At 34.8% G+C, this 27732-nt stretch overlaps 1 protein-coding gene across 10 annotated transcripts in view; it reads left to right on the plus strand.

Annotated features, from left to right (window-relative positions):
- Positions 1–27732, plus strand: part of LOC150100053 (MAGUK scaffold protein DLG1-like) — a 741341-nt gene that overhangs the window by 143037 nt on the left and 570572 nt on the right. Inside the window, exon 1 of one of the 10 annotated variants that reach the window (XM_090402771.1) lies at positions 25205–25868. The exons of 7 other annotated variants lie outside the window; for them this stretch is intronic. In XM_090402771.1, coding sequence (XP_090258897.1) covers positions 25701–25868 — 168 coding nt within the window. In that variant the 5' untranslated portion in view covers positions 25205–25700. Of the gene's footprint in view, positions 1–25204; positions 25869–27421; positions 27544–27732 lie in introns of those variants that run through there. 2 more of the 10 variants (XM_090402773.1, XM_090402772.1) reach the window with 2 other exon arrangements.

A 27732-nucleotide genomic window follows, 5' to 3' on the forward strand; every position in this document is an offset into this window, starting at 1 on the left:
TTAAAACAGGTAAATGTATCCAAAACTGAAACATGATCCATGTAATGGTATTTTGCAAAGAAAGGAAAAAAAAAATCCAAATCATATTTCTTTCATAAATGTTGTTTGAAAACGTTATTCATAAATGTTTAACATGATTATTTTCAACATGAGCATTTGAAAATAGCATGAAAATTATTTCTGCAATATTGTCAATAAATTGCAAGGAAATAAATTCTTATTCATCATTGCACTGATTTGAAAAATAAAACTATAAATAAATTTAGATAAATTTATCATTGGTGAATAAATTCATTGCTGAGACTGATCTCTTGTCAAATTTCAAAATAGATTATTTTCAGACGTGAAATTCAATTTTATCTCTTCTGAACAAACAAATTGTAAAGCAAAAAGTTAAAATATTGAAGGACAATTTCTGATGAAGGAAATTCCAAATAAACTTAAGTCAAGTGGACTCAAAGTTTGCTCCTTTACAGTTAATCCATTCTTGGCTGTATAATTGCTGTTAACAATAGGGTAGGGTAATTACATGGTAAAAGGAAGAAAGGCATTCGTGATTTGATCCTTGAAAAATCCTAAGGAGGTTTGTGTATTTTATGCACTTTGACTGGTTAACGAAATTAATGTATATTTTGGAGTAAAACGTTACATGTTGAATGATGTTTCAGTTGAACTGATTTTTTACAGTATGTTAAGCAGTGTTTCTGTATTTACACTAGCATTAATGCAACTGTCAATGACAGGTACTAAAGTTGAAATCTGATTTGGGCAGAGAGGGAGGAGCAGAATTAGAATTCAAACAAAGATACTTGACAGTACAAGGAACAATATCAAAAGCAACAATACTAATAAATGAAGCATTCAAACTGTGTAACCTTTAAAATTGAGAGACATGAAATGAAGAATCATTTCTTTCAATAGTTGAATTAATACTGAACTTTAATTTAGCTTTTCGATGTATAATTTTATTAGTCTTAATAGCATATCCGGGAGAGATGAATAGTCAATAAGCAACAGATTCTTGAATTGATGCATTTAAGAGTAAATGGTATTGCTGAATGAAAGATTTTTTTTTTTTTTTTTTTGCCCTGAATTATCTTTCAAAAAAAAAAAAAAAAACTAGTAGAATAACTACAGCTCAGTTCACAAGAAATTAAATAATTAATGACTTCATAGAATCAGGCATGTAGATGCTAGTATGCATGTCTCAAGTATTGTTGACTTTGTATCATGCTAGAAATGCATAATCGTTAAATTGCTGAAATTTCAATTTCATTTGCCAAATATTTGAGGTTGTTAATCGTATTTAGAAACTAATAGGTTCTGCTTTCAGTTTACCACTGTGCTGCCATCTTGTGCTAATGTATCACATCATAAAAATAATTTTATTATTTTGCAGTTGGTGGGTTAAAGGAATGCATGTTTTATTTATTGATTTATTTGGATTTGATGAAACCGTGCTTAAACCTGAAGACTGAGTTGGAGAATGAGAGATTATAAATATCATATTTTTGCTCACATATTTTGTAAATTATTTTTTTTCAATGTTTCTCTCTGCTTTACTGTAGAGAGAGCAAATTAATGCGGTAGTTCAGTAACACTGGTTAGCACGAAGTAAAAAAAAAGTTTTAAAAGTCCTACATAATATATCTGAGATCATTGGAAATGGATAGTAGTAATTTGCCTATACTGAACAGCCCATTATTTAATGGTACTATCTGTGATTAGTCATATAGATATGTGCAGAGAGATATTTGCAAATAATATTCTGAATGCTATGAAAAATATCTGATGGATTATTTTTCTTACCATTTTATATTATATAATTCTATAATATATTATATATAATTATATTATTTATATATAATATATATTATATAATTCCATAATAAAATGTTATTTTTTTATTTGTTTTAATGAAGTTCCATTTTGAGAGCTCTGAAAACTGCTAGTTAAGTTTTGCACAATCTTTTTCAAATAAGAAATAAAATAACATTAAACATAAAGAAAATCTAAAAAGTGGCAAGAATGAATTAAATTTATAAGTAGGGAAAAGACATTATGTACAGTGTAAAGGCTTACCATGAACTTTGGATATTATGAATACTATTCCACTGTATTACAATATGAAATGCTAGCAAATCAGGCATTTCATGGTATGAAAATAGGACCAAAGTGTAGGTGAATAGACAAATAAGTATTAATAGACCAAAATGTAAGTTTTAACAATACTGGAAACTTGACAAATAACACAGTAACTTGGTAGATAATTGTTGATAAAAATCTTGTAATAATGTCAACTTAATTATGTAATACTATCCTCTACAATTTCTTGAAGGTCATATCAGGAAATGCAGGTGAAACTCAGCACTGAGAAATAAAATTAAAATAACAGTTTAATGGTTCAGTGTTTCATTAGCACCTGCAAATTCCAGAAAAATTGTGTTTATACACTAGTGCCCAAAAGTTAAGGATGAACTACATTTTTATCTGTATATGAAAATATTTTCATGACTATAGCCAAATGTGGATATAAATTTATTGCCAGCATACTAATAAATTATATTACACATAAAATGTTATAAATTTCATACAAATTAAATTGCAATACATTTTTGGCAAAAACTACAAATTTTTAAGGACATAGTTAAGGAATTAATGTATAGAAAATTTATGCAGAGAGACATTTCAATATGGAACATGTCCACCCCGAACTGTAATACAGCTCTCGCAATGTTGTACCATGCTTAGCAACAAGTGATTAGGGAGTTCTTGAGGCAAACTCCTCATTCAGAGCAAGAATAAGGTCTTGTTTATTTTCTGGAGGAGAATTTTGAGCAGCAGTCCATCTCCCTATTGTGTACCAAACATGTTCTATGGTGTTGAGATCTCGGGTGCGTGTTGGCCACTCAATTCGATTAATATTCTCAGTCTCCAGAAGTATCACCACTGCTCATGTATGATGTGGTGTGGCATTGTTGCCCATAAAAATGAATTTTTCATCTACAGTGCCATGGAACAATCTAACATGATGTTAAAGAATTTTGTTGCAGTATCGTTCAGTCATCATCTCTTTTTTCAGCACTTGTAGATTGGTACGTCTATTAAGCATAATGCCTCCCCCACATCATGACCCCAGTACCACCTTACAAGAACATTATCAGGAGGGTAAGCAGTACCACTTTGATGCCATATCAAGTGTCATCTAGAATCAGAGGAAAGACTAAATCAACTCTCATCTGTAAAGACTATATTAGCCCATTGGTGTCTTGTCCAATTTTTATGGATACAACACCACTGAAAATGTGAGCAAGGATGAGATGTGGATAAAAGGACACAGACTACAGACATTTAGGCATATAGGCTTACCTGTCGCAGACATCATACCACAGTTTGTTGAGATATCTACAATATACCCGTGCTTGAATGGAGCCAACTTGCAAACTGACCTGCCATGGTGTGGTGATTATGTTTTGCTGTTATAACCAAACATCTATCTTTATGCTCAGTACTAGAGCGAGTGCAACCTCTTAGCAAACATCTGGAATATATTCCATTGGTTTGAAATGCTGCCCAAAGTCTGGATACAGTGCTATGTTAGATTCCAAACTCTCTGGCAATATCAGTAATTCTGTAGTCTACTTCAAGCTTTCTGATAATTCTTCCCCATGTGAAATCATCTAGATGTCTTTGAGATATTACAAGACATCCAAATTTGCCACTTTATTCTGTTTAAGTTTTAATGTGTTTAACTGAGCTGAACTGTATTAACAATAACAAAAGCCCATTATTTTATTGGCATGGCTAGGGTGTATGAGATATGAACCATGGAATAGTGGAAATCTATCCTGTGAAGTGAGTCATGCTGCATGATCTTAAAATTTGTAATGTGTTTGGGCCAGAGGATGTTGGGAAGATGATTTTTACTTGAGCATGTATGGGTAATGGAGTTTGAAGGTTGTACTGTAACGATTAGGATTATTATGCATAATTTGATTTCTTTTAATGCGAATCCCATACATAAGCAATATTGGGTAAACTGAGGGTTAGACATTTCAGAAATGTGCTCCAGAGAATCAAATATGGTCATTAAGCCATATCTTATTTCCTTTAAAGAGGGTGATGGTCTTGTTTTTGATGATGAAATTCATTTATTACTTTCTCATAATTAGATTAGGTTCCCCTGGTTGTAGAGCATGGATTCATGACTGCTATTTTCACAGTGATGCTCTGTGCCATTGTATGGCATATATTGTATATCATTTTTATGGTACGAGGGTAGTCTGAAAATTTCTCGGCCTAACAATGAAAAAACGAATTTATAATTTCAAAATTATTTTTATTTTTCAATATAATCTCCCTTAAGAGTAATACATTTATTCCAGCTATGCTCCAGAGCCATTATCCCGTCCCTGTAGTGGTTCTCAGTAAGATTTACAAAATACCTCTCTGCAGCTGCAATCACCTCTTGATTCGAAGGAAAATGCTGAGCAGCGAGAAAGAGTTTTAGTTTGGGGAAGAGATAGAAGTCAAAGGGAGCCAAATCTGGGGAATAGGGTGGATGTTCCAACAATTCATAGTGCAAATCCCTTAATTTTCTCATTGCCAAAACACCTTTGTGAGCAGGTGCATTGTCCTGACGAAAGATTATTTTTTTCTTCTGCAAACCGGCCTTTTCTCATGAATCTTTTTCATCTAGTCTGGTTAAAAGATCGGAATAATATTCCCCAGTTATCATTTTACCTTTTCAAGATAATTAATAAACAAAATGCCTTTAGCATGCGAAAACACCAATGCCATGACCTTTCCTGCTGATGGAACCGACTTTGTCTTCTTTGGTGCTGAACAACCGCTTCTGTCCACTGTTTTGATTGCTATTTGGATTCTGGTGTGTAATGGTGAATCCAAGTCTCATCCATAGTAATAAATCGACGCACAAAATCAGTTTTATTCTTGTTAAAATGCTACAAACACTGTTCAGAGATTTTCATGCAAGTGCAATTTTTATTTGCTGTGAACAAGCGTGGCACCCATCTTGTGCAAAGCTTTTTCATTTGCAATTCTTCATGCAAAATATATCCTATACGTTCTTTTGAAATGCCTTAGTCTCAGCAATTTCATGCACTTTGACTTGCCGGTCATCCAATACCATAACGTGCACTTGATCAATGATTTCTGGTGTTGTTACACTTTTTTAGATGTCCTTTGTGTGGATCATCTTCAAGCCTGGTATAGCCACGTTTGAACTCGGCAGCCCATTTTTTAATTGTCGAAAACAAAGGGGAAGAGTGCCCATAAACTTTTTATGAACTTCAGATGAATTTCTTTTGCCGTTAAACCTTCTTTTACAAAGAATTTTATAACCGAATGATACTTAATTTTATCCATTTCAAGTAATACAGCTAACACGTTTGCTTCAGACAGCTGTATAAAACAAACTACTTAATAGAATGACTTGCAATTTCACATGGATGCTTATGACAGATGTATCAACTTAGGAAAAACAAATCTTGCTGATAGTGTGGCCAAGGCCAAGAACTTTTCAGACCACTCTCGTGCTTGTATTTACAATGCCTTATGATATGAATTACACTCTTATTGCAGAGCAACAGTTGTTGTTCATGATCTGTCAGATGCAAACATAATTAGGGTATTGTCAAGGCAGCCTTCTTCATTGCAAAACTTATTAATGCTTTCACACATTCATGCTGGGCAGAATGAATCCTCTTGTTTTTTGCTTGCATGTGGAATTTTATACAAGAAATTGTCTTGTGCTTTCTGATTGCATATCAGGTAAGTATTCAAAAAATTGTGTATGTACATGTTGTACACATTGTTGAAATTAAAATTGTTGAGGAGGAGAGAGAGAGAGAGTGTGTTAATTTCAGGATATCTGATTAACCAGTAATTAAGAGAATTTCCATATTAATTTAGTAAAATGGTGGAATTCTCACCCATTAACCTAAGGATATGAATTACCTGTGCATGAGTAGCAGTGAATTTAAAGGTAAAAGATAATTTTAAAGGAGAAAAAGAAATTCGATACAGAAAAAATAAATATCCAGTAATTTAGTGAATTTATGTATTTAGGTTTGTAGCTATAAAGATGATTACATGTGCATTTATGACTCTTGAGAGAATATCTTGATAATGTATTGGGAGAAAGAAATTTTTTGTGCTTTTAATAATAGTGTGTCCTTCCTGCTTAGTATATAATTGCAGGAAGAAGTAAATCCATCTGACCATGGTGTGTATGAGAGTGGTAAGACAGTGTAACAAACCATGCATTGATGAGCATAGTATACAAAAAACAATCTGTCTCCCAATATATATTATCAAGATATTCTCTCAAGAGTATACTTGGAAATAAGCACTCGTCAATAGGATGAGTGCTTATTTCCAAGAAAATGCTTGTTAATATATAATCATAGGTTGCAAATCTAGTATAAAAAAATTAAAAATAAGAAATTAAAGAATCTTTATGCAAGATATGCATTTTGAAATATGTTGAGGTACTGAACTTTTTCAAGCCACTTCATGCCTTTAATTAGTGTGATGGTGATCTCTTACCTGATGATGAAATTCATATCCTTGAGTCGTTAATGCACCCACTCTCCAGCCATGCCATCAGACTTATATGGAAAATAGTTATTTCCATGATTTTAGCATTTGAAATGTTAGCTGTTTGCTTTTCATCTGAGGATAAGTTCACAAGAGAGGGCACAAACCAAATTCTGATTAAAGGTAATTTATTGGTTGCTTTCTTTTTTATGGAATATTTTGAACTTCATTTGAGAGAATGTTTCTATTACAGCAGTGGTTATTTGTATTTGATATAAGTTCCTTTCAAAACATATCAGATTAAAGAATATCAGTTTAGTCAGGTGATTGATTGAAACTGCCGTTTCTGGTTGTTACCTCTTCTTGTCCTGTTCTCCTTAATTTAGTTAAATATAAGAACTTTTGTTTTCTTTGCCAGTTTTGTGATGGTATCTAATGCTAAAGATTGTTGAACTTGTGGCATTCAAGAACCATGGAAATGTTTCCATGATGATATGTTCTTTAGTCAGAATAATCTGAGTTTGAATTCAGTCTGGGTCATAAGTCAGGACCTATTCCATGGAAAGGTTTGAAGAAACCTGTGACATTGCTTTTGACATCTCCAAGGCTTTTGATAGGGTCTGACATTAAGGGCTTTTTGACAAGGTACCATAATTTAGACTGCTTTTGTCATTATGTAAACGACTGCCAGTTTCTTTTCAAATAGATCCCTATGTGTAATGGTGGGCGACATTTTCTCCTCAGACCTTCCTAGTAATGCTGGTGTCCCTCAGGGCTCTGTTATTACATCCACCCTCTTGCTGATTTATATAAATGACCTGCTCTCATTTGACTGCAAACTCTATTCATAGTTTTGTTAATGATAGTACACTCCACTCATCCTATTGATATGACAAGCCTTGCAGTGCTTAAACATCTCATGCTTCAAGATCACCTATAATAAGTGCCTTGAACACTGATCTTAACAGTATTCTTGATTGGGGGTGAAAGCAACCTAGTCAATTTCATTGCTTCCAAAATGCAATTTTGCTTGTTTTCCCTTTAAAAAAAAAAAAAAAAAAAAAAAAAAAAAAAAAAAAAAAAAAAACCTCAAAACTTCTTCACTTACTTTTGATAATGCTCAGCTCAATAGTCAAGACCATATCCCTCTCTTCTTTGACAGATTCTTGGAATCTTCCATGGCACAATCATATCACTTCTATAGCATCATCGGCTTCCTGGAAACTCTACAGTCTTTTCCACTGAAGATGGTACTTCTCTGCCGAACAATTACTTACTCTGTATAAATCCCAAACCCAACCAACATTGGAACTGTTCTATATATGAGATGTTTATACCTAAGACCTCTCAAAAATTGTTGATGCTGTTCAGATAATTGCAGTTCAATGACACTTTCCCATAGAAGATCAGTTTCTGCATTGTGTCTCTTTTACAGATATTTCCATGGCCATTGTTCAGCAGAACTAGCATCCATTTTGCTTCCCATTACTACCATATCTATAGGAACTCGTGCTATGGCTGCTCAACATCCCTTGACAGTTGAACTGCATACTTGCCAAACCTGCTACTTTGTCATCTTTCATTCTTTCCATCTCAATTCTGTGGACTAGCCTCTCCCATGAAGCATTTCCAAAGGACTACAATCTCTAACAGTTCAAGAAGAATACTCTATTCCTAACCCCCCCATATGCGCACGCGCACACACACACCTGTTTGTTATAGACTTGTGGGTGAGGGCAAAAGGGCCATCTTTTCTGCCGCTTTTGCAAGTGGCAGAAATTTTTCTCTCTAAAATTCTTTGCCTTCAACTGCCTTGGCATAATTTCTAAATAATCATAGATCTGAGAGTTATGACAGAGGTGAGGAATCTTCTTTCATTGGCCAAGAGCATTTGTATTCTTTAACATTTAAAACATATCCTGTTGAGTCGATAAGTCCATTATGGGAGCTCACTAAACCAAAACATATCTATAATATTGTTCCTCAAACTCATCCATTCCCTTTGCATTTGACATACATTCAAGCAATACATTCAACTCTCCTTTTTTAAAAAAAAAAAAAAAACATTCTTCATTACACATATACAATTTTCAGGTATGACCTTTGTTCTTCTTCCCTTTCTGCTTTTATGTGTAATCCCTTCCATATTAATCTAGTAAAACCTCCCCACCAACTTAAAGGTGTCATGTTGTCATCTCTCCCTCTCTCTATTTTTTTTTTTTTTTGATTATCCACTAAATCCTGCAGTTTACATGTCCTATCCCTAGTTCTAATATTGCAGTATTTGTCTTTGCATTTAAGTCACAGACAAACCAAATGATCAAATGAGCACATTATCTGCTAAGCCTTTGCACAATGGTAGAGCTATTTCCTTTGTTTTGACATATTGAAAGACGATTATACATTTTAGAAAAATTAATACAATTAAGACTTGCATTCATAGTTTTATTTATAAAATTTTAACCACGTATTATGGGCATCTTCAGCATGAATTCAAAAATTAAGCAAGGCACAAACAACATAACTGAGGAATATCAGCAGCATAAATAAATAAAAATAACTAGAGCACATGCTGTGAAAATGAACAGTTATCTCCTAAGGATGATAAAATAAGATAACTTAAACCATCAGATGTTGGGAATGCAGCAAAGTTTCATAGCTCTCTTTATACAAATACTCCATGTTCCTGTCTTCCTCTTTCATACTTCAGTCAAATTGTGGTGAATCTACTTATATTTGTCATGAAGAACTTTTATACTGCATTACATGAGCCAGAACAATCTGGACTTGCTATGTTTGTTAGTTGTATAAAGAATGCTGCTTCAAAACTTTGATGCATTGCCCTAACCTGGACAGATCTTATGGACTTAGGTTATAAAGGTTAATATTATAAAGCCATCAGGGCATTAGAGCAGATCAAAATAGTTTATTTTTGTATGATCACTGATATATTTGCATTGTTGATTTTTCAGTTATGTAGTTTCTGCATTCATTTTAAAGATACCCTTGACACTTGGCTGAAAATATTCTGCAAATATTTTCAGCTTCTAACGCTTGTTGTATTTATTTTCCTTAAATCTACCTCCTTATCATAGTATGTGTTGTGTAATTTTCAACTGTTATGCTACAAGTCTTTGTTGGCCATCACTCTCAGATTCTGAATCTTGCCCACCTCTTGAAGCATCAATACTGTATGGGCTGGTTTTAGCTCGTTATGAGATGATTTATTTCGCCCATAGTTGGTTAAATAAATTATTTACTCTTGGTGTTGTTTATACTGTGTAGTGGTATTATGAACAATAGCCAACAGTTGGAATCCAGTGTTATTTCTTTCCAGGGTAACAGATAAATTGTTGAGAAGAATACCAACAAAATAAAAACTGGCCTTATAGTCTTCATCTGTAATTCCCAACAGCCTACTCTTCAGTGCAGTTAGCCTTATCTCAGCTGGAGTTCTAGCATGCACTAGAACTCCAGTTTTTGGATCAAGATTTTGGTGAATTCAGAGCTGTGTTTTTGTCAATTGTGTGCCTAGTTTAGCTCTACATGATATAGCATTACTTACAGAATATCAAAGAACTAGTCCATTGAATTTCTAAGATGAAAGCATTCTAGAGTTGTCCAAAGATATCAAGATTTTTGGTGCTGAATTGATGGCTCCAAGTATCTCTACATACCATGATCAATATTATCAGAACTTGAACATGACTATTCTGTAGTTTAGCAAGTCTTCATTTAATTTCCAGTATTGAACATGTTTCTAAACAAAAAACAGGTTTGTTACAAAACTTGTCAGATTATATTTATTTTAAGTCATTGAATTTACATCATGGAGTATAAGACTTGTGTAAAAAAAAAAAAAAAAAAAAAAAATAGAAAAAAAAAATTACGCAGTAGGTGTTATAAGCACTTCAGAACTAGTTCATATAAGCAAAGTGATCAGGATAAAACTGTTGTATTAACTAATATGCAAGTGTTGGAACAGTTATAGTTGTTGCTGTCACATAATCAAGCTTGGTTTGCATTGCAGAATTGGAATATGGGCACAGGTTAATCCACAGAACGTGACAGCAACAACTAGCATTGTTCTGACATTTTAATACAACAGTCTTTTCCTGATCACTTTGTTTATATGTACTAGTTTTGAAGTGCTTATAACATCTGCTGTGTGTAATTAATTTGTTTCAGGTCTTTTTTTTTTTTTTTACACAAGTTTTGTATTCCTGATGATGCAAGTCCGACAACTTACGAAACTTGTCAGGTTATATTGCTCATTTTAGTAAACCTGTTTTAGGTTTAGAAACGCGATCTCAAATACTGGAAATTAAATGAAGATTCTCGATACTTTCTTATCGAGATAGTACAGTATGACAATAGCATTCTGCAAATTATCTAAACCCAACCTTAGATCCAAACATTGAGATTGCTTCTTATCACTCTCCCCTCCCCCCTCCCTTTTTACTCATCCCCTTTGTTTTCAACACCAAGAATATTGGGCACTGCATTGCTCCAAACTACTTCGTATTTGGTGATGGAACATGAGCATTAACCAAAAGCCACGACTGCTGTTTTTCACTTGTGAATGTAACTGTTCATAAGTCCATTTCACATCTGTACCTTTAATTTTCAGGTTGTTGATTTTGATCATTAATCTTTTGAAAATATAAAATTACATTTAGTTCTCAATTTACAAGTTCCATTCCATCATAAGCCAAAAAGGACATAAGTTGGAAATTACTATATGAACCATAAGGATAATGTTAACAATTAACATGCCTAAATAAAATGTGTTTTTTTTATTTTTAAAAATTTTTTAACTAATTTTCCTCTTTGTTTATAATGAAATATACTTGACAAATATAACATAAAATTCCTGGACTATAATAAACAAAAAAAATATGAGTGTGCAGTGCTTCTGTGCACTTACCAGTAAAATAATCAGCTGGACACATGGAACAAGAGTAATTCTTCAAAGTTACTGCTTTATTAATTGGGCAATTTAGAGAGGCAAGGGAGGTTATTTCATCAACAACAAATTCTTCAAATTCCAGAATATCACAAAGCATTTTTAGGATGGTTCACCAGATGCATTACTTGTGGAAAGTCTAGGTTCATCTTCAGGAGAATAAAGGTGACAACAGGACTTTTTTAAAAATTTGTACTTTACATCCACCTTGGTACATACAGTTTGCTTTTCTTTTCTTTGGTGAAGCTCTCAAAAAAAAAAGTCTACAGTGAAAAAATTGGCAGAGGCATTTGCCTCTATTAATAAGATGTAAGCTGCAATTTGGTACAGAGAAATTTATGCAGAATGCATCTTATTAATAGAGGCTAAAGCCTCTTCTACTTCTTTTAATGTATTTTTTTTTTGGGGGGGGGGGGAATCTGCTTCCTCTTTTACAACTTTGTACTTCTAACTCTATAACATCGTCATGTGAGAGCTCTTCTTCCACTGCTTCCACCAACTGCTTTACATCATCATTGTCAATCTTCAACTCCAGCTCTTGAATTGGTAGTTCTAGCTTGTCGGCAAATTCTTGTAAAGCTTGAATCCTGGATTGCACGAACACATATATTTCAGCACCATCTTCCAAACACCATTCATGTCACTTCACTCCATTCATATTATCACTTCTATTCATATATCTTGCAGATGCATTTCTTCCTAAACATTTGGGTTTCTGATCCTCAGTAGCAGCAATAGCCTAAACAAAAGTATATCTTAAATAATATGCCTTGAAGGCTGCAATAACACCCTGATCTGAGGATTGCAGGAGTGGTGATATTTGGTGAATGTGTTAATGGGATGGTCATAAGTACAACTGGTTGTAAGTTGAGGAGTGACTGTATATAAATTATTGAATTACTGATGGTCCATCTCTTCACAATATTGACCACATTTCACTATGGAGAGTCCAAGCAGTTTGTTGACCATGCAACAACAACAACAACAAAAAAAAAAAACTGCTAATATAGTATTTTGGAATCAAATCCCTCTTGGATACTCCAGAGCGCCTTACTGTAACTCATGGTTGGGATGCTACTGCTAGTAATATCTCTGGTATTTTCTATCCTTTTATATCTTCTACTCTGTATACTCAGATTGCCCTCTCGTTTAGCATTTAGAATGTTGTTTTCAATATAATATATATAGTGTGGAAGAAAAGAATAGCAGGTCACATACACAAAAAAAAAAAAAAAGATTTCTGCATTAATTCAACCTTTATCTTCCTGGGGTCTGGCTCCTACTGAAGGGACCTCAATATACACATCCAAAAAGAAGTGGGTTTTGCATTATGGGATACTAAGGCAATTGATATGAAGTCAGTAGCATCTGTATACAAGTAGATTAGCCATGAAGATGATGTAAGCAAACAAAACTATCTTGGCTTATCTGTGAGATCATTGAAAATGATGTTATTCTGAGCCATGCAACTTGATCAAGCACTAAAATTAACAAAAATATTTAGCCTTTTTCTGTCTGCCATTTTCTTTACCAAGCTAATAATTAACATAATATTTATGTCTATAGGATTAAGACATACAGAACTTGCATCAGTCCTGCCAATATTGCATGGTGGCTAAATTAATGTGCTTTTTTGTTTGCTTGTGCATTCATCTATACATGCTTAACTTCTGGCTGATTGCCAAGTGATTTTGTCATAGAGATGGATGTGAAAGTAGATATCATACTTCTCTCTTCCCTTACTGCAACCGAAATATCATGCAGGAGATGAAATTTTACAGTGGGTGTGGGTGGGTGGGGATTAGTTAAACGAGAACTGACTTATCGTATGTGGGACAGTGGAATGAACTCTGATGTAAAAAATGAAATACTGAAAAAAGTTGTATATGTTTCACATTACATGCATTCTTATTGTTCAGATGAATTTACCTAAAAGCGTTGGTTTGTTTTTAAGTCATTTATGCATCTATAAAATAGATTATTGGCTTATTGTAGTTACTTGTGATGTGCTTGTTAAAGACATTGATATCTACTTATCAGCTCACTACATTCAACGTTTTTTAAGGCGCAGCCGAAATTTTATTCTAATGTGCCGAGGATTATAGAAGGGTTTTCAATAATTCCCCAATTTCTCTGAAGAAACAACCATAATTACCCCGCGCGCACACTTTCGCGTTTTTTTTTCCTCTCAAGTGTTATTTTAATCTTTATGAAATAATCAATTTTGGATTTGGCCAGTTATTTATAATTTATAACACTATGTTAGGAAGATCAAACAAATAGCACTTGTTCTTTACGAGTATAATGTATATACTACTTCAAACTGGCCCCGAAACTGTATTCTTTTCTACCATTCACTAAAGATAAATTACCACCCCTCTCTCTACAGGTATCCCTTGCTTAACGCGGCGAAATTAATTGCGACAATCCCTTGATATACGCGGCAAGAGTTTTGATTAACGCGCCTTTAACCCTGCAGGCTGGCAGCTGATCTGACAGATTCATACAAAATGTTTAATATAAATATTCTTACACGATTTAGTGTATAGCTTGGAGGTCATGAGTAGCTGTTCATCCTTATGTTACGAGTGATATTCCGCACTGGTTTTTGCTGTCAGTTTGGTTTAACACATGTTATGTAAAGGTTTGTGATAATGCTGACAGTAAATTGTATCTGAGAGATACCGCGACCTCCGATGTCAGTATAGTATAGTATTGGTTTAGTTGGTTTTTTTTTATTCTTTGTTCAATAATTTCTACATTGTAACTGAAAATAAATAAATCATGTATTACTGAAATAGAGAGCCAAAGGCTTATTTTTATCATACATCTCCTTTATATTTATGGAAAATACTAAGGACAGTGATCCGGAGCTTACTCCACCTTTACTACGAGTTGCCCATAAGGTTGCTTATGCTTGCATCTGTCGAAACTTTTAGTTTCTATATATTCGGCTATGAAATAATGTTGGATTCAGTATCCACTTAATTTGTACCATCATGTATTATATTTGCAATGTTTTTTCGTTATGTTTTATTGCTTGTTTGCCGAGGTCTGGAGAGTCATTTTGCTTGTTATTGTAGAATTTATGCCGATAAGAAAAAAATTAAAACTGTTCAAACGACTATTGATAATTTCTTTTGATAAAAAAAATTGCAATAAATAATGTAGATGCAAGTATTTATTAAATATTTACTTTGCATTCATTTTTTATCTTTCCTAAAAAGAGTACCACATAAAACGAATTATTAATGCAGTAATCGATCATGGACGAACTGTAATTTTTACCATTGATTATTATATTTGATTAACGCGATTTGATGTACACGGTAACATCGTGGGATTAATTAACCGCTTTAACCGAGGGATACCTGTACTTGCTTTGTATTTATGTCGAGTTTATTTTGGATAGACTGGTCGTTCTGCTGAGATTAGAATCCAAGAATATCAGGACTGCATTAAATTCTTGGAATCTGAAAAATCTGGTCTTGCTTACACGCAATTGACACTAGACATACTTTTTTTTTTTTTGAATCAAGATTCTTCTCTCCAGTAGATTTAAATGTGACCCCCTGTTTCTCGAAACTTGTGAAACTTTACGTGTACGTTTTCGTAATATGTTATGTAATCTTTTATTGAGTTACAAAAGCTAATCATTGTTTCTCTTTGGATTCTAATAGTGCATCCTCCTGTTAGAGACACGAGCCAGTAAACACATGCTTCATGACTCGGGTTTTAAATGTTATCAACCAATCTTCTCTCCCCTGATGATGGCTCTATAACATAGGATGAAATATTATTGGAATTAATTTTTTTTTTTTTCTGGGCATGTGTCAGCCGTTATAAAAATGTCTACCACACATGGTCCTTTAAAACATAAAGTTCGGTTGAGATGAATGGTATATTTTATAGTACTTGGGCGAGTAAGGAAGTGAAGGGGTCAAGAAATTGGAACCGTACAGATAACATGGAATTATTTTGAAAAAGAATATCTGCAAGTTAATGTTTTTTATATAATTTGCCAGAAGAAAAACTGGATGCTGTTTAATTGTAGCTAGTCTTGTGATCTTAGCTAAATTGTTGGGTGTTTTGGACAGCAAAATAGTATGAGCCCCATTTATTTTAAAATTATTTTTTCCCTTTTTTACTATTCCACTTGTTTAGTGTCTTGGTGTATACTATAGGTATTTTCTATTAAACCTGTACCGAGAATTCAAATAATCTTTCCGTTAGACACAGCATCACTTTGGCACCAACCACAAATAAATGATTAAATCTTAAAGTATTAGCATTTCTTTTATTCTTGAAGATTATCAAAAGCCATTTACAGTAGTTTTGTTTTTCTTCAAAGGTGTTGAATACCTTACCGTTTTAAATTCTGTGTGGGGTTAACGCTGCAAGTTGATTTACACTAAAAACACACGCAAAGCGCCATAAAATATTCATTAGAGACTTACAAACTAACGTGTTTTCAGAAGCGTGCGCTTTGCAGCCTCGGCGAAGAAAGAAAGAAAACGGAGTTGTAATCCACATAAATATGTAATCAGTTTTTCAGAAACTCTGCCAAAGATTTTTATGCAAATTGCACTTGTGTTGTTTGTGCTGGCCATCGGCAAAACGTTTAGAAACCTTCGATAGCAACAGCAGTTCCTCTTCCAAAAATATCAAGGCATAATTCTAAAAGCAGGGGTTATAACATGCTGTGATTTCTGTATGGTGAGATACCCGACATCGATTGGCTTTGCAAATCTAGGCCACCGCCAATTAAATCACCGTCATTCCAGAACGTTATAATAGGGCGCATTGTCGATGGAGTAGTTAGCATCAGAATGTCCACCATGTCGCTGATTACCATCATGTTCCCAGCCACGCCCAAACATTTCCAGAATGTTTCCGGCACAATACCGCGTAGTTTCCGCCATGGGATTGTAGTTTAAAGAGTTTCTGTTCAAAAAGGAAATGCTGTTTCTCAGATTTCCCGTTTACAGAAATTAGTATTAAGCGGGCATCTCTGTAGTGTACCTGTCATACCTCGAGATTATGAAAATGAAGTTGCAATGCTAAGCTTTCATTGCCAAAACGAGAGGCGGAGGAGAAATTATTTTATTTTTATACGTGAAAAATATCTGAGAAGACGATAATCGTTACTGTGTCAAATATAAAATGAACAATATTTGAAGGTTCCAAGTTTTCATATTGTATGACACTGAAATGAGAATTCCGAATTGTATTGGATCGATTGTCATATATTTACATTTTTGTTTTCTTTCGCATAAAAGCTGAAAATGTTTATTTAGAAACGCGGTATTCTAAGATGAAAGAACTGAAATAACCATCCATTCCACTGCTTACCGTACTATGAAATGTGTGTGTGTGTGTGTGTGGTGGGGTTACTCCAGTGTCCACGTATACATTGAGTTTTGAAGTAGAGTCGAAACAACAAGGATATGAGGCAGGCTATAGAATCTTTCGCTCCGGAGAAAGAACATTATTTTTTTCATAGCTTAGGTCGCTCTAATAATTTTCAGTTTTTCTAATAAAACTGGTAATTTTATTAGAAAATAAAATTTTCCTCCTATTAAGATCGCTTTCCCTCTCATTAAAAATATCTGAAGTATCGTGTAATGTAATGGATATTAGTGTGTTGCTCTTTCTACAATACCTCTTCCAAAGAGTAATTGATTGACATAGAAATACATGTGCATCCTGAATAGAGTAGAGGGTCTGCGAGCGTTTTTACATATATTTTAAGATACACTTGAATTGTGAACCAATCAAAAAAAAATGTCGGCCTGGTTGGCCGAGTGGTTAGCATATCCGCTCTCCAGCCAAAAGGCTGCAGGTTCGAATCCCGCCGTGGGCATGGATGTTTATGATTGTCTATGAAAATACTAGTGGCGGTAGATGGCGTTGGTGTAAATTTTGAACGTAGTTTTAGTTTGTGGAGTAGGTGCCCTCCCTCTATGAGTCTTTGGACTTCCTGGAGGTGCTATGTAATAATAATAGTAAACATTGAAAACACAAACGAGTTCATTTGATTGATAAACTTCAAGTGCAAAGAATGTAAGTAATCTTGTTCAAGAGGAGACAGGATGAAAGAACATTATCGCAAGCAACACGGTGACAATGCTATTGTTAAAATGCGTGTTCACATAAACATCAAATGGAACGTGTGGATGGTAGCTTTGATAAGAATGCTAAGTGGTTCTTCGATGGTTAGAAATACTTTTAATTTTCGAAAGGCTGGTTCTTTACTCGCAGCTCGTATTGTCTGTTTCTGTTTTACTCCGGTTTCGAAAGCATATTTGTGGTAAGTTGGACTCAATGTAGAGCGCTTGAAACTACTAGCCTGCTTCTCCACTGAGGTTCTAAAAGTGGTCCATAGTTGCCATGGAAACATTTATCCATCTGTGGCACCAAATGAAACTCTTCATTATACAGTACTTGTATTGTATGTACGGAATTTAGACAACACGTAGTTGCACCTTACGATTAACTTTCTCTCTCTCTTTTTTTTTTTTTTTTTTTGTCATTGTTAATTTGTTAAAAATATAAAGGTATGAAAACGCTTCATGTCGTTGATTTTAGGATGTCCGGCTTAAAATAAAGTTCGATGGCCAGAAGAAAATTTTCGAAGATCTTTCGTCTGATGAGCTCACTAGTCTCGGGCTAACGCACCGAGGCACCTACCATTAGAACTGCGTGTTTTCACTCCATCTAAAAGCAGGCAAGCTGACAAGGGATGAGACTGTCACAGTTGCACACACAATTCATGCAGTTTAATGAACCTCGTGTGAAATATGTCTTTACTTATGCTGCAAGATACTTATTTCATGGTTCTCTCTATTTTGTTCCTAATAGCAATTAAACTCATTATTTTCTCTCGTCTTGTTGTTGTGTTTGTCAATCAAGAAGACACGCATTCATATAGTTCGCACTATAGTTTTTATTTATTTATTCATTATTATTATTTTTTTTTTTTTATCGGAATCATGAAAGGTGAGGGGAGAGTTTAGTTTAAAACATTGGATTCAATTCTGAAAATTATTGGTACTTATTCTGAGGCTTGCAGACATAATGTAATATCAGTGAACTAAAATTAATACCAGAGTGCTGATCTCAGTGTTACCAGTTTTGATGATTCCTGCACTGTTATCAGCTTAAATATTTTTCTTGTTAGGTACTTTTGAATTCTTGCCATAGAAAACTTTGGAGAAATTCAGGTGGTTTGGTTTCCTTGATACTTAGGACATTTGATCAAGTTTAGAATAAAGATCTACTTAAGCTTCCATCCTTCCATTATGATTTTACTTTGTATGATTGGCAGGTGGATTTTTATCTTCAAACGGTATGCTGGTGTACCTGAAGGTTCCGTTATTTCACCTGCCGCCTTATATCATTAACTGCCTCATTTCACACAGTCCAATCTACTCTTTACGTTGATAATAGCATATAACACTCCCTCCCCCCCCTCATTCACACTCGACAAACATTCCACAAACCAATGAAAGTTGAATATCCACCTGAAATTCTGATCTACATATTTTCTAACTCTATGCATCATTCTTTCTCGATTTCTCGACAAAAAAAAAAAAAAAAAAAAACCCTAAAGATCCTTCACTTTACATATTCATTTCTCTGAGCCCTTCCCCATTTCGTGCAGTTGATTATAGACTATTTAATAAAAGACTCACACGTAAAATAAATTTTTCGTTATATTATATGTTCACTAAAAGTAATTAGCAGCTGTGTTTTCCCATCTTTAGACCAGACACACTTTCAACGAGTTTAAAGTGTATATGTGTCCAGTCGGCTGCACTATACCAAGACGCTCATTATTTTAAGCGCATGTTAACTAAACTATTTATATTCAGATTACATTAAATATCAAAAATATCTTATGAAGAACGTACATGAAATTGCCAATAAGAGGCGAGTAAAGAAGTTCTTTGTAAGTAATGCTTGCTCTGTGCCATTCTTTATTAAAATCGGTATGATGCCATTTAAACTAACACTCAAGCATTTATGAACCCTTGAGATCGCATTAATTTTTGGATTCCTTCATTAGGACTGTCACAAAAGTTTGAAATACAGTTTTAATTAAGGTACGTCAAAATGTCTTTTACGCCTTTAATAACTACACTCTACAAATGCCTTGTTCTGCAGTTACATCCATTTAGGAAAACTTTCGACTACTACAAACTCGTAAATTTAAAATCAGGTTAAAAATAAATTTTGAATAGCATTGGGCATGTTACAATTAAAAAAAAAAAATAATAGGTCTTCGTTGTGGAAGTAATGTCTGGCAATAAATTGGACAAATAGTTATTTCTTTTGGATACTTTTGAGACTAAACCATGTAAATTTAGTACAAGCCTTTACTTCTCAAGAATGTTCAATATGTCGTGTTGGAAGGATTCTTGATGGAATTTGGAGCGAAATTTGAAGAGCATGTCACAAGAGTTGTAGAAATGCCAGTAAACTTGTTTTTGATACATTTTGATAAGTTTCCTGCTTAGGCAGTTAAATGTATCTGCTGCATCCACTAAAAGCTAGTATGTTACATTGGTGTTCAATGTTTATAGGCATTTTTTTTTTTTTTTAATGTAGCTAATGTGTTCAGGGTTTGTCTGTTCGTGAATAAAGAACCCGACTTTCCAAGAGCGTTTTAAAAAAAACTCTTATGATTCTTCATATCCTATTTCGAATTCAGGTCTTTTCGCCAAAGGACGTCGTCGTTACTGACTTAACTATGGTGGCATGTTGATTTCCATTATATCTTTATATATACTGTATATATATATATTATACGCCCAGTTTTTTTCTGTAATTTTAAGCTTTCCAAATTCTAAAATTTATTCATTGGCAATGTTCCTTTCTGAGTTCAGTGTTACGAATATTAGCACATGGACTACTATTTAAATAATTTCGGATTGAACACTTTATAAATAAAAAAAAAAAAAAAAACATAATCGTCTAACGCCTTTTATTACCCAAAGTTCAAGCCGTTTAGCTATATATGACGTTTTGAAGATCATTATGCGGCCAATCCCACCCGTACCTGTTAATGGGAGCTGGGATAAGGCAACCGGTAATTTCATATAGCCATCCGGAAGGAGAGTATGGCAGACAACTGCGGTCATCTTGTGGTTCCTAATACTATCTTCTTCCTAACATGGATTTTAGGCCAGGTAGCCTGTTTGGGTCTCATGCCATCTATTTCTTCGTCTTCCGATTCTTATTTTTCCACTTTTTTATATCTGTATAATATTTTTGGTAGTATGCTGTTGTCCATTCGATTTAAATGTTCTATCCATATCTTAATACTAAAAAAACACTATACTGTATAAGTAGGCGAGGCCATTTTAGCCCCTATCAAACTTTTGAAGACAGGAGGAAGTTCAATCTCTATCGGTAGCCAATCAGATAGTTGGCTCAAGACTATCACTAATTATAAAGCGTCCATTGAAGAGACGCTGACAAGTGCCATCATCTCGTGGTCACTAATCATAACACTATATTTATTGTCTGAAATAGTGTGGGTTCTACGGTGGATTTTCTTGAGTTTATGGGAGAGAAAACCCGCGTGCCCGTGCCAGAGATCAAATAACTCGGGTACCAGTTGAAGAAAGGCTTAGAAAAAGTTACTCTAGTCATTATCCTAAGTATATATATTACCCTAAGTTCGATTCTAGTCAGCAACTAGAATCGAACCTAGGCCATTCTTTGTGCGGACTAGCTCAATGGACTGCAAATGCCACTTCCACTGAGCTACGTAGCCTGCGCCCTAACACTATTGTGCGAGTCCTACGGTCGTTTTTTTTGGGGGGGGGGGAAAAACACGAGTTATGGAGAGGGGAAACACCTTATTAGCGCCAGAACTGCTTCCATAGCAGTTCTGGCGCTATGGAAGCTGGTTGGACGGATTTAAGGTCTAGCTGAGACTGTTAGACCAACGTGTCACGTCTTAATGTGTCAACGTCAACGTGTTAATTGCATGTGTTCTTCTGCCGATTTGACTGTTTTGAGAGATAAAAAAAAACCTGCCACCTTCTTATTTGCTTAATAAACTTCTGTATTCATTTATTTAATACCGTGAGTATTGAGGATGAAATTCGGAAATTCCACTAGAGACCAAACATGCCACTTTTTCAAGCTGTTTCACTCCCGTAATAAGCAGGATAGTCTGATATCGGGATAAAAGGGAGGCTCAGCAATGAGGTTCCCGGTTTTTTTTTTTTTAGTGATCTTTGCCTTCAGCAGGGTATTCTTAAAAATCCCCCTCCCCTCAAAAAATGGAACGTTTCATGTATTGAATCAATTCGATATTGCCTCCTTAAAGAAGGAAAAATTGAAATGTTGCGCAGATAAGTTGTATTGAAATTGTCAAGTTTTAGCACCTTAATATAGCATCCAAAAAAGCTGATAACGAGGTACGTTGGTGGGATGAGAGGCTCATTCAAATAGCTCATCCCATTCCATGTGCGACAGGATGAGTCAGTAAGAGAATGATAATGATGTTCGATTTGCTCTTTGTTGAACAATAAGATTTTAAGGATTTGAAGTTTCCCCCTTCCCTGAAACAGGTCCATAATTTATAGAGAGTACCAGCCTGGAGAGGAGGAGCAATATCACGATAACATTAAGTTCAGAGAATTCTGTTTCGCTAGCGATAAGAAACGAGTTGTCTACATTTTGAAGCAAACTAAATTATCTTTTCGACAGTGGACAGTGGAATGGAGTTCGTCATTTTCAGGAACTGGCTATAGATGTTTTTTTTTTTTTTCCAGTTCGGAAAAAGACACAAGATTACTATTCACTTGTAAACAAATTGGACGCGGAAGAAAATCGTGTAAGAAGCAAGTGCAAAGTCTAGAATTGTTTCAATGCTAATGTATTTTCCTTTTCTTGAAGTAAGAAAATAAGATGAATCTTCATTTGATGGGTCAGACCAGTATTACTCTTGAGTTAGACTGTGATATACGCTTCATCCGATTTAATTCATTTATGTTAGGCGACTTATCGTACATTGTAAAACGTCAAATCTCACAGTCGCAAGGGAGCTTAAAAATTATTCATTCTCCATAGATGGATTTCGAAGGAGTAGTAGTGGTATTTTATAGAGCGTTTCCTTAATAAATGCATTTGCAGCAAGGATGACAAGGTATTGACTTGTTGGATAAGTAGAAGCGCAGACAAACGAAGCCATCACGAATATGGAACGTATGTATTAAACAGAGAGGTTCACATATTAGAACTTAATCAGAACAATTTTCTGAGTCGTGTCAGAAAATCAAAACATTCAGAATTTGTTGCTATTAAATGCACAACTTTCCAACTCAGGAATGTATGAAATGACATCGAACAAAAAATATCAAAGTGACTGCAGTACAAGTGCCTCATTTGTTAAAGGAATCAGGAGAAAGATTGTAAGCGCTTGATAGATGAGGCGCTTATTTTTTGTTATAAAAAGGCTTCCTAGGAAAACTTCATAATGGAAACGATCTTAATTAAATTACAGAGCACAAAGGTTTTATGGTTTCTCAGTTTTTATAGTATGCAGCAGCATACATTAAAAAAAAACGCAGCTTTTTTAACAGTGAAATCAAGCCGTCATTTACGTAGCTAGCCGTACTGGTTTTAGATATCACATCGAGCAGATAATCACCCTGTCCTCTCTCCCTCTCTGCACCTAGAAGGGGAAGGATCCACCAAACTCATGTCGGTCTTCCACAACATAGTTCAGGACATCAGCCTCGCGTTGGGATGGGGGGGGGATGACCACTCTGGCGCAGTTTCTCCTTCCTCTGGGTTCCTGAATTGCCAAGTAACTGGTGAGTGATTCGAAGGTTGCGTTTTTTAGTTCAGTTTATTCATTAATTTTCTAGTATGCTTTTTGTATATTTACTAGAAAAACTGGGAAAACCCCCGTTCTTTGTATATAAATATAATTTTCTAATATTGGTTTTAAAAAAAAAATGCCAAATAGTAGTATCTTATGTGACATCTAAGATAGTGACGTAACCCAGGATACCCCCCCCCCCTCCCCCAAACGAGTTTTTAATGGAATTGGTAATCTTTTGTAATCCCCCCCCCCCAGACACACACATTACGTGGTTTCTTTATCGCTTAGTTATGTCACTAGTCATATTTAAATAAATTAATGAACTAATTATAATTCGAATACTAATAAACTTCAGGAAAATGGTATTCTTGAAATTCCAAATTACAAACAAGTGCTATTCCAGTTGAGACATACTCGGAACGAAGTTCCGAGTATGTCTCAGTTTATGTACAATGCTTTTTTCCTATAACGATTCGATAATTCGTGAATTCTGTATTGGAACTAGCGTGACTTTGTTTCTATTATTCTATCGACATTTTAGATCTTAAACGTACATTTGATTTTTTTCCCTCTAAATCAATTATATTATGATCACTCCCTGCCTCGAATTTATTTCAGAATGTCTGGGAGTGATCTGAAAGCAATCATGTCAAACCGTATATGACATTTGCTTTTATTTCTAAAGCATTCCATTTAATATTAGGATAATTAAAGCCTCTATTAATTATACAGTCTCCTCTACTTGTTCATTTTTTTAACATGTATAATTCATCTCCGTTATTATTCTCTATTTTTCAATCTATACTCCCAATCATTTATATTTAATGCACAATCACATCGTAACCCTTTTCTAGTCTTTTCGAATTTCTAAGAGACGATATTATTTCTATTGGTAAAATTGATGATCGTGTTTCGAAATTAGAAAAAAAAAAAAAAAAAAAGAAAAACTGGTAAATCACCAGTGCCATTGGTTTATACAATGAACTGATTCACTGATAACTTTTTATTTTTTTTCTTTTTCACTCCACCTTAAAAGTGTAGTGGGAAGAGGATTCAGACAAAATTAGTCACCGGATATTGAAAGTGGAACACGATGAAAATCGGTCAAATGAATTTCTCCCATGTTTTCGAAGTCATTATTCCAAAATTCTTTGCGTTCATGAGATGCCTTTTATCTATTTTGTTCCCTTCTGCGACGCTCAGAAAAATAAGAATAGAAGGTCTATTTTTACTCTCGTTCATCAAGAGGGGAAAGGATAGAAAGAGGTGTTGGTTCGTGATATGCAAACAAAATAGTAACCACAATTATATCTAGGCACTTTTCGTTATTACCGAATGTACTTTGGGGACAGGATAAGCTGCATTCGTTGCTTACCAGCCATTGTGTACGACATTCTTGAAAAACGCACTAGGTTTTAAAATGAAAGGTATACAGCATTTAATTATTATGAATATTATTCTTGACAAGAATGATTCATGTGTGCCACTTGTGGAAATGTAAACAATTTGAAGCTACAGTTGGCAGAATGCCAATTTGCATTTCTTCTACTATTACGTTTTTTTGTTGTTTTTTCTTTCCTTTTTAAAATGAAAACTGCATCGGATTCCATAACACTAACCAAGTATGCTCTTTTGTTATATTATTTTATTATACAATAATTGTATAATAAAAACTGAGGTCACTTTACGTGATCGGATTTAGTGAAGAGAGTGAAAAAGGGGAAAAAAAAGGAATACATATAAAACCATACTGCTCGACAGCTCCTTGGAATGACAGACTTCAACTGTGGTTCGTTGTACGTCACTTGTATTCCACATCACTTGTGTCTCTCGGAACAGTAATAGCGTTATGCTTGGCACGGCTCGGCCAGGCTTCCTCGTGCTGACGTTTGTGCCGCCTCTTTCTAGGAAAGCGGCGCAACTACGCTCTGATGCGAAGCCTGAGATCAGTGACTGCTCTAACTACAAATGATGCCAGTACCTGTTGGATGTCGACTGCAGCTTGTTAGTTGCTAGCTTATTTCACCCAGATGCTTCGGAAAGTGCAGCCAGCGTAGGTGTGTATCGTACCGTTGTGCCTGCTTTGTTTAATATGTCCGTCCTTATCGCAGTGCCCGGACGTAAGAGGCAAGACACGAAGGCTTAGATCGGCGGAATTCGTTACTCCTAAAGAAAGCTTATCGTCGTTGATTACTGCGGTGTGTGTGTGTGTATACCCTCGATGCTGTTATGAGTTCGCTATGTGTCTGACGTCATAGCAGGGACATTTGTAGTTTGACGATATTAAACCGTGTGTGTGTGCGTCCATACGAATAGCCACGTGTAGCCATGATTGACTGGGTTTCTATTGTCCGGCACTCACGTCGGCGTTTCTCCAGTTACAAGTACATTCCAGGTCGAATCCGGCGTAGGAGGAAAAAGGAAGCTGAACAGTCCTCCAATGTCGAATCTCCTCCGAAGAACATGGATAGTTGCCCCTGTTGTGTTCCTTCTCGGGTAAGTCTGACCTTTATCTTTCCGCTTCGCCCGGGGCAGTGACCGAAGCTATAATACGTTTTCTCGACCGTGATGGGTACCGAATTTGATCTATTGTTTCCTTACCAGAGTTTCTGCAGACGTTCCCCCCCCCCTTTAACCTAGTAAACTCCACATGCGTAAGCGTTAATCTGATATCGCTTTTCCTTCCTCAACACTTTTACTTCCGACCAGGTCACGTGATCTCGAGTAATGGATGTCTGTGTGGTGCAGTCGCAAATTATCTTCGAGATACCGAAAAAGACTTTCGTTGTTGAACAAAGCTGTTTTCTGTTAATGCATATTATTTTATTTCCGTCACGCTACTTAATATGTATATTGCCATATAAGATTAAATTAGTAGACAAACAATTGAGACGGAAGTGCGATTTCCTTTTAAGTGAATGTTTGTGTGGAAACTTAAATAATTAACTCTCTTGGTTTAAGCCCATCATTGTCTAGTAAATTTTTTTTTTTTTTTTAGTCACGGGATTTAGCCTCACCATGTGTGAATAAGTGAATTTTTAAAGAATTTCTTACTGGTTCACTTTTAAGAAATGCATATTTCAGGTGTTTCTGAAAAATTGAAAGTCATTTCGGATTGTTAAATATTCCACGAACCAGCAGATGCATCTCGCATTTCTTTTCTAGTGATGCATTGTACCGTTGTAAGTAGTTATGAAGAAGAATCAACATTTCTCTTTTACTGTTAGGAAGTCATATCTACGATTCCCAGCTGAATTATATAATATTGTATTTTTATACATTGTAGCTGATATTATTTTATTATAAAGTTGGTTGAAAGTAAGTAGCGATGGGGCAATATATTATTAAACACATTTAGTCTAAATTGAGTTTTGTTTAGATAACTGTTCCACGTTAATTCATGCGCATTATATAAATAATTGATTCCTTCGCATTTTTTCTTATAAACAGATATTTCAACAGTTTTTTTTTTAATAAGACAGCAGACGTTTTCTGTTTTTTTCCCACTCAGGTTGTTAACAGACATATTCTTATATATAATTATGTAGAATAAGCAATCGATTTCATGGCGCGCGCGCACGCACACACACACACACTCACTCTCTCTCACCCTCCCCGCAATATTGAGTGGGTCACCATGGGAGAAATAGACTCAACCCTCTCGCAATGAAAGAGGCCTTCACTCAGCAGTGGGGGAACATATGGGCTGAGTGCCATCATCAATTCAGCACCGAATTAATATTCATGCTGTTGTCATTTGATTGAAAACAAGCTTAAATTCTTTAATACGCAAAATCGTGAATATAACCGTTTGTGAAAAGAAGCCCAAATAAGATGATCAGTTTACAAATGGTCTCCATTTTTATCGTGCCTACCAAATGAAAAGGCGAGAAATGTTCACATGAAAAGAAAGAGCTATGGTGTCACCTGAGTTGAATTGACCAATAAAGAAGCTTGAATAGCCTCTGTTTTGCTCCATAGAGTAAAAATGGAAAGTTATATAAATTGTGTCACTGGATACTCGGGAAATGTGACTCCTTTTTAAGTTCTAAATAGCTCAGTTGCCAGCAGCTACGAATTTCCCCTTGTCCTTGATAAAAAGAATGAAGAAAGACGGAAATCTAGGTAAAGCGGACAGGATATTGTTCAAATTATGAAACCACCATCAGATGTATGTAATAACACGATTAGATTTTTTATTATTATTATTTATTTATTTATTTTTTTTTTTTTGTGCAGCTTTCTTGTGTTTGCAATTTGGCTTACTTGTGTAATTTACTAACAATTTTCCAGTTCAGTGTGTTTTTGGCAGTCGATAACTGATATCAAGATGAGGGAAGGAGGAAACTATCTTTTACTA

The sequence above is a fragment of the Typopeltis vanoorti genome, chromosome 13, assembly GCF_054136105.1.
Source record: "Typopeltis vanoorti isolate ZY-2024b chromosome 13, IOZ_Tvanoo_1.0, whole genome shotgun sequence".
Classification (NCBI taxonomy): Eukaryota; Metazoa; Arthropoda; class Arachnida; order Uropygi; family Thelyphonidae; genus Typopeltis; species Typopeltis vanoorti.